The sequence below is a fragment of the Mustela lutreola genome, chromosome 1 (genome assembly GCF_030435805.1).
Source record: "Mustela lutreola isolate mMusLut2 chromosome 1, mMusLut2.pri, whole genome shotgun sequence".
NCBI classification, from domain to species: Eukaryota; Metazoa; Chordata; class Mammalia; order Carnivora; family Mustelidae; genus Mustela; species Mustela lutreola.
The window spans coordinates 285,506,671-285,519,390 of NC_081290.1; the positions used below are offsets into that span (position 1 = coordinate 285,506,671).

A 12,720-nucleotide genomic window follows, 5' to 3' on the forward strand; every position below is an offset into this window, starting at 1 on the left:
GGTGGGAGGTGCTTGGCGCTTGGTGGGGAGCGATCTTCTCCATGTTCATGTCCAGGCTGGTCTTGCTTGTACCATCACTGGGAGTCAGTCATTCTCTAGCTCGGGCTTTTCTTACTAAATGTTTGAAATCTTTTCTGATCTTGCCTCTGAATTCTTTCCAACACCCCCAGCCCCTAGGGCAAAGTTGACTTTGGTGTTGATGCCCTGGGAAGGGCTTCCGAACTGGCTTCCGCCACGCGTCCCCTGTGGTGAAGGTTTGGGATGCCCATTCCGTCCCATTGGGCACAGGTAGCAAAGTAAGCATCCAGACAGGGTTAAGGGAAGCCACCACCCTCCCCAGGGTCAAGGGCCCCTGGGTGGGGCAGAACCAGTCCTGGGGAGGGCCCTCTGGCCCCAAGTACCGGGAGCCCAGTACCAGGAGCTGGAGAGACACCAGCCCAGTGCTTGAGGGGAGGCCCAGGCCGGCATTAGCCAGCAAGGGGCTGCAGTCACTCCCAGTCTAAAGCTAAAGCCAGGCTGAAACCCAACCCCTTCTTTAAAATGCAAAATGGTCCTTCCCTAAAATAACACACAGCCAGACCCACGACCACCGCACAAAGACCAGGCAGCCCTGCTTTCCTGTGCTTTCCTTCGGAAGTGGATTCCCCCCGTGGAACATGGCTGGGCCTGCGGCAGCATTCAGGATTTTACAAAAGCACATGCACGCCAGCGAGTCTCTGGGAACGGCGTGGCTCGCAAACTCCCCATTTAAGGAAACCAGTGGGCCTCTGTTATGAAACCCTGGGGAAGGAATTTGAATTATGCTCCTTGCAGAGGTCCAGAGCCTTCACATTTCCCGGCCTTTCTCGCCGGCCGCGGGACAGCATCTAGGGAGGTTACGAGCGGATGGCTCTGAGATTGATTCTCCTGATATCTTCTCGGGGGATGGCGGGAGGGCTGGCTCCTTCCGGGCTGCTGGGGGGCGGGACGGGCACTGGTAAGAAGGGTGTCTCCAGCAGGCCGACGGGAGCCTTTGCTGAGCTGGCGGACAGCACCTATCCGCCCGGGACTGCTGGCCCAGGGGATAGTCCCCCGACGGCCTGGCCATGGCCTCACCCAGAGAGCCATGGAGTGCTCCCTGAGCTGCTGGCACGTGCCTGGGGCAGGTCCGCCTCCCAGAGCCTCAGTTTTCCCATCTGTCCAGTGGGAAGAGAGATTCCTGCTCCGCCTGTGTCCGCCAAGTGCTCACCAGCTGCGGAGGAGAGAGTGAAGGAGAGGCCTCTGCGTGCGGGTGCTTTCTTCTCCTGTTGGTCCCCACTTGGGTGGGAAAGCAGGGGGCTCGGTGACAGGAACCTCGCTGCCACGTGGGCAGGAGGCTGCCTTTGGCGTGGCTCAGGGACCTGTCCCAGCTCCTCCTGCAGATTGTCCTGGCATCGGCTCAGAATGACACCCCCCCAGGAAGGCTGTATGGCTTCACCCGTGGGGTGGCGCCTCCAGCACCCACACCTCCCATGGTCGCAGGGGGCTCTCTGGACGAGCACCCGTGAGAGGCAGGGTGGGGCTTGTTGTCCCCATGCCCCTGGCGAGTGTGCCGGCCCCTGGCCCACATCAGCGGCTCAGAATTTGCTGAGAGGGAGGAGATCCCACCTGGGAAGAAATAGAGCCCAGAGCAGTGGGCGACTTACCAAGCTCGAAGTGAAGAGAGCGGTCTGTGGACCGGGAACTAGGATGCCCGAGAAGGGACAGTGCACGGTCTACCCCACTGGATTTGCACTACCCGCGGGCCTCCTAGCGTGGCACAGGTTGGGCAGGGAGCTCCCTGCCTTCCCAGGTCACAGTTCCAGGCAGACTCCCTGTGGCCTGGCATGGGGAGTGGACGAGCCTTTAAAGCAGTCCCTGAGGCCAAGGGTTATGGGATTTGCTGATTAGCCATGACCCACCTGTGCCCACCCGCCCTGGTGGGGGGGGTAAGACTGCACCGTGGGGAAAGACCACTCGTGGGAGTGGGGCTTCTCCAAGGGAAACTGGACACTGTCCTCCTTGTCAGCAGGGAGGCACGGGCGGACCAAATAAAGCAGGTCTGCCACCCGCGTGTCCCATGGCTCATCCACGTCCGACCGGAACCTGAGGGGCCTGTGTCCTCCAGGCAGGTGTGCCTCTGAGCTGCCCCCAGGAACCCAGGCCCGGCTTCGAGGAGCACGCTGGGTTTTCGCCTCCCCGGGGAGCTAGACGTGTTCTCTGGGTGCCGGCAGGGTTTGAACCTGTCACCCCAGATGCCTGGTGTCACTGCACATCGTGTCCACCTACTTGGTGGGCTGTCACATAAGGAAGCCTTTCAGGAGGGGCTTCAGGGTGTGAGGGGCCTGCCCCTTCCTAGCCGCTGGAGGGTGGGGAAGGGCAGGGGTGAATCACCCACAAGCCTCTCCGGCCGGAACTGCAGTCACGCCCACCTGTGTGGGTTTTTTTTAATAGACTCTATTTTTTGTTTTTGTTAAACAAAACCCCTGGGCAGCCCCTCATCTTTTTCTAGTCTCTGTAGTTCTGCCTTTTCCAGAATGTCCTGTGGTTGGAGTCACACCGTACCTAACCCTTCCAGACTGGCTCTTTGTCTTAGTAATAAACATCTAAGATTCCTCCTTGGCTTAATGCCTCATTTTTTTAATGTGCCGAACACTCTCCCTCCCTACATATTTTTAATTGGCTTTAGCAGTTCATTTGCAGCATTTTCGTAGGAGCAAAAAAATCAGAAAGAACTCAAACGTCGAACTAGCGGCATGTAACTAATTTACGATATCCTATCGCCATTAAGAGAACAAAGAGGTTTTCTATTAGTAGAAAGAGGGGATACTCAGAGGGGATCGCCGGGGACAAGTTGGAATAGCATATTTTGGTTCGCCAACGTGGTTTAAGAATTAATATGTTCCTAACTGCTTAGGAGACCAATCGGAAGCGAGACTAGCCCAGCCCCTAAGCACTGGTTACCTCTAGTGGGCAAGATTTGGGGACGATTTCTCGGTCTCCGTCTAACACGTTTGCATTCGTGTAGACAGAAGACAGACACAAAGCAGCCCCGGGCTAGCCTTCCCTGCTCGTGCTCTGCCCCCTCGTTAGGTACATGTACTGGACAGACTGGGGCGAAACACCTCGAATCGAGCGAGCAGGCATGGACGGCAGTACCCGGAAAATCATCGTGGACTCCGACATCTACTGGCCCAACGGGCTGACCATCGACTTGGAGGAGCAGAAGCTCTACTGGGCCGACGCCAAGCTCAGCTTCATCCACCGTGCCAACCTGGATGGCTCGTTCCGGTAAGTGCCTGCCCGCGCGGGGTTCCCCACCTTTCCCTGTGCTCCCCAGCCCCCCGCTAAGGTCCAGGCTGGATGTTGGCAGGTGACCCTTCTTAACTCAGACCCGGGGTCTTGTATCTGAAACCCTGGGGACCTGAGGAGTTCTGGGCTCTTCAGAACTTAACACAGTGGTGAGTGCACACAGGGCGTCAGACTCCACCCCGAGCGAGGTCTGGGAGGGCACCTGCCATCCGCCATGTGACTATGTCCGCGGCAAAACACAGAATAGTCATTCCGAGCGGGGTCGGAAGACGAAAAACAGCCCCACATCCGCACAGGGTTTTTGCACCAAAGGAGTCACAGAAGCCTTGCCATTTTCAAAGTTGTTTTGGGTTTCAGAATGGTCGAGAAGGGATTGTGGACCTCAAACCCAGGGGTCCAGCAGGGTTGTAAAGAGTAGACCATACCCCCTTCCTCTCATCACCAAGTACGCGTCCTGAGGACAGGAGTAGGGCTGGTCTTGGGGTTCACTGCATTCCGCAGTCTTGCCAGAGGACCTCACACCTAATACTTGCTCAGTAAAATGAGTTAAATGAGTGAGCTATGAAGGGTTTTTCACTCGTTAGGTAATTGCTTGTAGAGCTTTCTGGTCGGCTTAGCTTAACAGCCCTCTACGTCGTCATGCTGTAACCACAGGGACGTGCCTTCTGTGCACAGGGCTTTGTTTATTTTCATGTACTGAATTTGTGCCGGGTCTTGGGCAATCCTCCTGGAGGACAGACCCTGCTTCTGCTCGGTGGAGCTCCTGAACCAGGCGGGGAGGTAGTGGGTGCCGGTGTCGTGGGCTGCGGTCACGCGGCATGGGGAGGACTCGGCTGGATCTCTGCACACACAGGCAGATGACGAGGCTGACAGATCTGAGGGTATTAGCAGGTTTGCCACGTTTTATCCAGGCCTGCATACTAGTTTATCTGTTGCTGTGTACCAAAATACCCCCAAGCCTGGCCACCTAAATCAGCAAATAGGGTTTTTTCTTGTGGGGAAAGAGTGTCAGGAATTAGGCGTGGTTTAGCTGACTTAGCTCAGAGTGTGCCCTGTGGTTATAGTCAAGCTCCTGGCAGGGGCTGTGGTCATCCGAAGGCTTGACCGACGCTGGAGGACCACTCTGATGGCTGTTGGTAGGAGGCCTCAGTTCCTCCTTGACCTCTGCTGACCATGTCCAGCTGGTTTGAAACATTCTAGCCCATTGTCTCTGTGAGCACCGACTGGCCTGGGGCTTGGGTGGAGACTTGGAAAGTGTGGCAGCCTGGGGAGATGTGGTCCTTGGGAAGCTGAGTGACCCTGGCTGTTGTGAGGGGAGTGTTGGAGGCTGGAAAGGCTGCAGTCTGTGGGTGCCTGGTGGAGGGATCGTGACAGCCAGCAGGGATGGTGGTGGCACTTACGACATGAAAATGGTGATGGTGGTGATGGCTGTGATGGTGGTGAAGACAATGATGGTGATGGTGGTGATGATGATGGAGGTGATGGTGGTGATGATGGCGAAGGCAATGATGGTGATGGTGGTAATGATGGTGACGATGGTCGTGATGATGGTAATGATGGTGATGGTGGTGATGCAGTGATGGTGATGTGATTGTGATGATGGTGACGATGGTGGTGATGATGATGGTGACTATGGTGACAGTGATGGTGGTGACGGTGATGATTATGGTGACGATGGTGGGAGTGATGGTGATGATGGTGGTGATGGTGGTGATGATTATGGTAACAATGATGGTGATGATGGTGTTGATGGCGAGGGTGGTGGTGGTGACAATTTTGGTGATGGTGATGATTATGGTGACAATGATGGTGATGATGGTGTTGATGGCGAGGGTGGTGGTGGTGACAGTTTTGGTGATGGTGATGATTATGGTGACAATGATGGTGACGGTGGTGATGGTGATAGTGATAGTGGGATTTGAGGGGTAACAGCTGAGGGACTGAGGGGCTCGGGGTTCTCCTGAGGATAATGGGAATGGTTGGGAAAGAGATGGAGGCTGTAGTTGAATAACATTCTAAGCGTGCTGCATAGCATGGAATTATTCACTTAACATAATGGTTCATTCTGTGTTCCATGCATTTCTCTCAATAGTTTATTTTAAAAAGTAACATCAAGGGAATGCCTGGGTGGTTTAGTCAGTTAAGTGTCTGCCTTTGGCTCAGGTCATGGTCCTAGAGGCCCAGAATGGAGTCCCACGAGGGGCTCCCTGCTCAGCGGGGAGCCTGCTTCTCCCTCTGCCTACTGCTCCTCCTGCTTGTGCTGTCTCTCTGACAAATACGTAAGAATCTTTAAAGGTGGGCGGCTGGGTGGCAGTTGGTTGGGTGGCTGCTTTCGGCTCAGGTCATGGTCCTGGAGTCCTGGGATCAAGTCCCACATCGGGCCCCCGGCTCTGTGCAGAGTCTGCTTCTCCCTCTCACCTTCTCCCCGCTTGTGCTTTCTCTCACTGTCTCTCTCTCAAATAAATAAAATCTTGAAAAAAAAAAAAAAGATCTTAAAAGGTGATGTCAAGAAGACAAAAAGGGGGCAGCATTGGGTCAGGTCTGGGAAGAGCAGGGCATGTGGCTTTAAGTTGTTTAGTAACCCCTTGTACGTGTTGCTGTCTCCACGGTGTCGTGCTGGGGCGGGGGGTGGTGCTGGGGACCAGCCCCCTGCAGCCGTCCCCCACCAAGGAGCCTGGAGGCAGGGAGGGTCATTAAACTGGATAATCACCCCCCTAACCAGGTGTCAAATTCTGAATCAGAACCAGCATCCATAATCGAATTAAAAACTAGTTCTTGGTTTGCTGAACATTATAAATACATAGAAAAGAGCTGCTTTCCCTTGCATTGTTATCAAATTCAGTGTAGCCTGATCCTATAAATGACAGCAAGGAGCAGGCGCATTTGGTCCAGTCTGTAAGCTGTCGAAACATCAGGGCAGAGCAGGCGCGCTGGTCTCCAGTTCCTTGCGATGTCAGCCGCGGCTTCCCGCTTGCCATTTTTCTTCCTCCTTTTTCCCCTGGGGAGCACTTTGCCACCAGCCAGTGTTCTCGAAACAGGTCCGAAGGGGAGGCCTGTGGCTCTGGGAGGGACGGTAGGGGGCTGGCGGCATCTGGGAAGTGCCCCCCACGCACCGGGACGGTTCCCAGGATGCCTGCCCCGCTGTGTCCTACTGTCCTGTGTGATGTGGTGTCCTACTGTCCTGTGTGATGTGAGTGGGTCCACAGGGACCGGGGAGGGTGTTTCGAAGCCGGGAGTGCGCAGGGCGCTGGGGAATCTGCTGACGGCTCCCTGCCCTGCCCTCATGCCCCTGCAGGCAGAAGGTCGTGGAGGGCAGCCTGACGCACCCCTTTGCGCTGACACTCTCTGGGGACACTCTGTACTGGACGGACTGGCAGACCCGCTCCATCCACGCCTGTAACAAGAGGACCGGAGAGAAGAGGAAGGAGATCCTCAGCGCCCTCTACTCGCCCATGGACATTCAAGTGCTCAGCCCGGAGCGGCAGCCTTACTGTAAGCGCGGTGCTGGGGGTGGCTGGCGGCTTCCCTCGGCTGAGGCCCCCAGGCTAGGGGCGCCGACCGCAGCAGCGGCAGAGAGGAGGTGCTGGTAGACGGGCGGGAGGGGTTTTCAGAGTGCAGGGCTAGGCTGGGGGGCAGCGGCGGGTGGGGACCCCCACTGCGCCGTCCGCTCTGTGCAGGCGGCAGAGGGACTCCCGAGGAAGGTCGCTTTTTTCCAGAAGATGCATAGTCAGCGAGGAATGATCTGCTGTGAATCGAGGCTCTCAGCCTGGGGTCCCCAGAGGGTGGTGGCTGGGGTCCTTGTTGGTGACGAGTGGGCTCAGGGCTCCGGTGACAGGCAGCCAGCAGGGTCCTTGGGCACCAGGGTGCTGTAGAAGTTTCTTGCTTTGAACTTACCAGTGAGGGGCCCAAAGGGGGCAACCGTTGTCAGTGCCAAAGGCAAGGGTGGGTTCTTGGCAATTGTGTTTTGTTGAGAACATCTTGGTCCTTAGCTCCACGCTTGGGGCAGCCCACACCCGGAAGGCAGCATGAGGGAGAGGAGAGACACCACCCCAGAAATCTCCAGTTGATGGGGGTGGTTCATAGTCTACATTTTGGGGTACCGCCCCCCCAGCCTGCCCCGGGCAGAGTGAAATGCCAGCAGTGTTCAGGTCTGTTGGTGTTGGATGTAGACGGGCTTGGGAGACTGCAAAGGGTTGCCGGCAGCACCGGCAGCGTCTGGGCCTGGCCATCAAGTGCTTGTGCCGATCCCGTGGGGTCCAAGCTCATCACCAAGATTAGACAGGCCTCTGGTCCAGGAGCCTCCAGTCCATACTGCACGGGCAGGTCCTGTTGGGGAAGGCCAAGGGTGGCCTTCATGGAGGAGGTGTTGTCTGAGGGGCCCTGAGGAAGAGTGGGTTTTTGACTGTAGAAGGGGGGGAGGGGCAGAGCAGGGAGGAAGCCCCCACCAGGACGGTGCGTGGGGCGGGAGTGGGGTCAAGGGCCCTGCGGCTCGAGCCTTCCCTCACTCTGCCCCGTCTTCCCCAGTCCACACACGGTGTGCAGAGGACAACGGCGGCTGCTCCCACCTGTGCCTGCTGTCCCCGAGGGAGCCTTTCTACACGTGCGCCTGCCCCACCGGTGTGCAGCTCCATGACAACGGCAAGACGTGCAAGGCAGGTGAGATGGGGCGCCGGCTGGGGGCTGGCCTGGTGGGGGGCGGGTGTCGGGAGTGAGCCCCGGGGCAGCGCCCCGTCCTGCCCGCAGCGAGGGTTTCACGCGATCTGGGCTCCCACCCGCTGGGACCGGGGTCTGATCTGGGTTCTGCTGCCCGGCGGGCCTGTCACCGGGCTCGGGGACTCCGGTTCTGGTCCGTCGGGTGAGCTTGCAGGGGGCCGCCTGCACGCCGTGAGGGTGGCCCAGATGCTCGCTGTCGCAAACTGCCACACGGAAACCGTGGGGACTGGAAGAATGACGTCTGTGCGGGAGGACCCTGTGAGCCGGGAGGCGCCCCACAATCCGGCGCGGGGCACTGTGGTTTCATCCGCATTGATATGGGATTTACGATTCGTGTTTATCCTTGCATCCCATCCCCATGGGGTCTTCACGCCCCATAGCCCGCCCCCTGGAAGTTGGGGCCGGAGGCACAGGCTCGATGGGAGAAAGCCTCCCGCAGCCGCCGGCCCTCCCCACGCACCGGGTTTTCCTGTTTCACGAGTTCGTCGCCTCTTTGTTCCCCTACCGAGGTCGCAGCACCGGCGCGCTCGATTCTGTTTTCGTGAAGCGTCACCCCCTCGTCTGGGACGCTGTCTGGGGCTCTCCTTGCCGGGGGTCGGCTTCCGAGCGTGCCCGTCCGGAAAGGACTGCGGCTAGGACGCAGCCGTCGCTGGGGATGTCCCGGGCCCAGGGCAGCTGGCTGGCCCCGAGGGCCCGGACCGGCTGGCAAGGGCTAGTGAGGCGTCAGGGAGCGGCCACCCCTGGGCCGGCCGCCGTTGTGGGAAGGGAAGGAAAGGGAGGCCAGGGCTTCCCTGGGGACCTTGGGGCGGCGGCGGGTGGGGGGAGTGTTACCAGAACTCGAGCACACGTTTATTTATTTACTTACTTTTTTTTTTATTTACTTTTACTTTTTATTTACTTTTTATTTACTTACTTTTTTTTAAATTATTTATTTTTACTTTTTTTTTTTTTTTTTTTTAAGATTTTATTTATTTATTTGAGAGAGAGAGCACGCGAGAGCGCACAGACAGTGGTGAGGGAGCAGCGGGCTGAGCAAGGAGCCCAGGGCAGGCTCCGTCCCAGGATCCTGGGATCACGACCCCAGTGGAAGGCAGCCGTCCAGTGGATTGAGCCTTCCAGGGGCCCCGTGAGCGCGGGTCTAAAACAGGATGTTTGGGGGCACCGGTGGCTCAGTGGGTGGAGCCCCCAGCTCTTGGTTTCGGCTCAGGTCAGGATCTCAGAGTCGTGGGATCGAGCCCCATGTCGGGCTCTGCGCTCACTGTGGTATCTCCTTGAGATTCATTCTCTCTCTCTCTCTCTCTCTCTCTCTCTCTCTCTCGCCTCCCTGCCAATTGTGCTCACCCTCTCAGTCTCTCTCTCTCTCACATAAATAAATCCGCGGGGAATGACGGTGGCCGGGTTAGGGGCTGGGCAGGGGCTGGGTGTGGAGAGTAAAGCAGTGGTGACACTGGCCTGTGGCTGCCCTATCCCCCCCCCCTCCCTAGAGCAAATGTGCTGTGGGGGTGGGGCTGACAGGAAGCCGGCAGGCGCAGGAATGAATAAAGCCCATTCAGACTGGGTCTGGGTGAGAACCGCACAAAGGAGGGACTCAGATGGGGGTGGGGGCAGCGGGATGAAAGTTCAGAAAAGGGTCTTCCCTGGAGACACCGCTCAGGCTGAGACAGGAGGATTATCAGGGAGGAAGGGCAAGGAATGGTGAGAAGGAACAGCGAGTGCGGCAGCCCTGAGGCAAGGGCCAGGCGGTGTCAGACTGACCTCACAGGGGTGCGGTCTGCACCATCACTCAGGGCCCCGAGTTCACAAGAGCCCTGTGCTTGGTTTAAGGCTCTGTTGTTGCTGACTTGAAATGCTTAATCACTTTTGGACAGGGGCCCCACAGATTTGCTTGGGGGCGGCCTTGCAGATTTTGCAGCCAGCCCTGCTTTGTGTGTAGGAGAAACCCAAGGGCAGTCTGGAGGCCGTCTTCATATTTTTGTGGGTCTTTTTCTGTTGCTTTTCCACGTGCATCTGTGCATTTTACTGGACATTATTTGGAATTACAGGAGGTGTATATGCTTCCAAAACACGAGTTTTGGTGCCGGCCTGGGGCCTGGCCTCCGGGGTGGAGGAGCACAATCTGGTGTCTGTCACTGCCGTCTGTGGGCAAGCCCTGCCGAGCCGGGGTGCTGGCTGGGGAGGCGAGGTTGGCTCTGGGAGGAGGGCAGGCGTGGCGAATGCAGGCGTGGCTGCCGTCTCTGCCCGCATGGGGTGTCTGGACCCGGGTGCACGTGACATTTAGGGAAAGAGTGAGGGGTGGGCACAACTTCCCCCCATCCCCTGGCAAGGTAGGACACACAGAAGTACCCGCCTTATTGGGGAGCTTGCCCGGGGCCGCCTTTGATCACCGGAGGTGGATGATGTCTGGGGCCTGGTTGCTGTGCGCCCGTCTTCCTCATCCGTGCGATGGGGGTCACGGCCACGCCCTCCTCAGGGAGGCCGGGGAAGGACACGGCATATTGATGGGACGCAGAAGCCCTGTGCGGGGCACCGGGTGTGTGATCGGGGCACAACGTGGTAGCCCCTTCCACCGTTCACACCCTTGGCGTCCATCCGTCTGCACGCTGGGCCAGAGGGAGTAGGGCGGGTCATCCTAAGTTTGCCTCCCCTACCCCCCCACCGTCTGTCGGTCCTCCCACCCCCTGGGGGAGGGCTGATTTCTTTGCCAGGCAGAGGAGCAGCGACGTTCTGACTCCCTCTTGGGGCCTCTGCTCTCTGGGCACCACTGCCTACGGTCCCTTTGGAGGACATTCTGTTCCTCCTGCAAACATCCACAGAGCGGGGTCAACAGAGGGTGGCAGAGAGGAGATGCCCTGGGGTAAGAGGGCTTCCCAGAGGCGGCTGTCCTGTGGGGAGGGGGCTGGAAGCTATGGCGAAGAGCTGACACCGGCCCCCGTGGGCTGGACCTGGTGGATTAGCAGCACAGCCTGTCCCAGTGGGAAGCTGCTGGCAGGGGGCCGGTCCGCAAACTCCTGGCCAGCGTGCAGAGTCCCCTGGCACTCAGCGGCACAGGGCCACCATCCCTGGTCTTGTGAGAGCTGTCTCATCTCCCAGCTGGAAAGGGCACTTTCATAAGTCGCTCAGTTGGGGAATGCCGCGCATGAGAAGAAAGCCATCCTTGTGGCTCAGGTGGGTGGGGGTCCAGGAGTCCGGCACACGGAGCAGCTCAGGGGACCCAGGGGCTGAGATTGTGTCCTGCTTTTGCTCAGGTGTCCTGTGTGTACACCTGGTTTTCCCAATTATGTGGGACGGGCTAAAAACAGCAGCAGTCTGCCGGGAGCAGGAAGCTTCCAGAGGACGCAGAAGGGATGGGCTGGGCTCTTGCTCTGTGTGCGAGGGTGACCGTCGGGTTCCGTGTTTCTCTAAGAGCGGTTCCCACCCCACGTGCTTCCTGCTCATTGACTGGCTGGTTCTGGGGCCTGCGTGGGGCTTCTGTGGCTTCCTTCCCCGGAGCCACTAGAAGTTGGGGTGAGAAGGGACAGTTTCCTAGAAGTTTTGGGTTGAGTTGAGAAGAAATCCAGGAGCTTCTGAGAACATTGCAAGGGTTTGCCACCAAGGTGGCTTTCTGGAAATTTGGGGTGGAAATGTGGGGGATATCTGTGCATGTTTCTTAATCCAGAAGGATTGGGGCATGAGCGAGGAATGCGTTCTCTTTCAGGGGCTTTCCTTCTGTTGGGGCGATAATCACAGAGATGGCCGCGAGTGGGGGCTTAGGTATTGGGATTTTACAACACGTGACAACTTCGCCTGTAGACGGGTTTTAGGGTGCAGATCTCCTGCCCTCCAGGTTTTATTTCTGGCCTCAGAATGTCACATTAAAGCAAAATGTTTGATGAAGACACTGTGGGTGTTTTACTTTCCTCGCCTGGCCCTCCAGGCCGCCCCGCGTGCATGGGCGTGTGTAGTTGTGCCTGTCGGCGGGTGTACATTACACACGGAGTGTGGATTTTGACCGCTGACGTTGTGCAGGCTAATGTGAAAGTGGCCTGGAGAGCGTAGCTGGCAACACAAGGGTAAGACAGAGGAAGCAGACACTGAGTTCTGCGGATTGCCTGCGCTGAGCGGAGCTCAGAGGTCTCAGCGTGCGGGAACGTGGTGCAGGGCCCCTTGCTGGCCGGCACTGAGCAGAACGTGTGGACGCTGCCGGCAATGGGGAGGGGCTTCCTGGTGGCCACGGGGAGGATGGGATGCAGCGTCAGCCCAGGAGGACCTCTCCGGGGCCATGGAACGGGTGTGGTCTGGGCCTTGAGGGGTGAACACTGATGCCGCACACTGAGGGCCAGGAGGTCCTGGTCTGGAGGAAAGGCCTTTGGAAAAGAGAAATGGAGGGTCCCAACTTCCACTGCTCTGAAAGGGGAGGTGTCAGAGGTGACCTTCGTGGCATCAAACGTGGCTTTGACCTGTAGCTGAGTCCGCTGGAGAGTTTTGGGGGTGGTGAGGAATTCAGTCCCAGGGAGACCCAGAATTTAGAGCAATGTCCAGTCAGGTGATGGCTTTGTATGTCTAGTTACTGTTTTATGATACCGGCACTCACATCCTGGCTGTGTGGTCTTGGGAAAATAACCCAGCCTCTCTGTGCTTCCAGTTGCTTCACTTGGAAAAAGTACCTGATTCTTGGGAGGATGGCCTGGCTGGCCAGCAAGTAGGAGCCGTGCTTCAATT

At 57.8% G+C, this 12,720-nt stretch overlaps 1 protein-coding gene across 1 annotated transcript in view; it reads left to right on the plus strand.

Annotated features, from left to right (window-relative positions):
* The window catches only part of LRP5 (LDL receptor related protein 5), a 98,021-nt gene that overhangs the window by 29,963 nt on the left and 55,338 nt on the right, over positions 1–12,720 (plus strand). Inside the window, exons 3-5 of the mRNA XM_059149824.1 lie at positions 3,091–3,288; positions 6,605–6,801; positions 7,834–7,965. Of these exons, the coding sequence (XP_059005807.1) occupies positions 3,091–3,288; positions 6,605–6,801; positions 7,834–7,965 (527 nt within the window). The remainder of the gene's footprint in view (positions 1–3,090; positions 3,289–6,604; positions 6,802–7,833; positions 7,966–12,720) is intronic.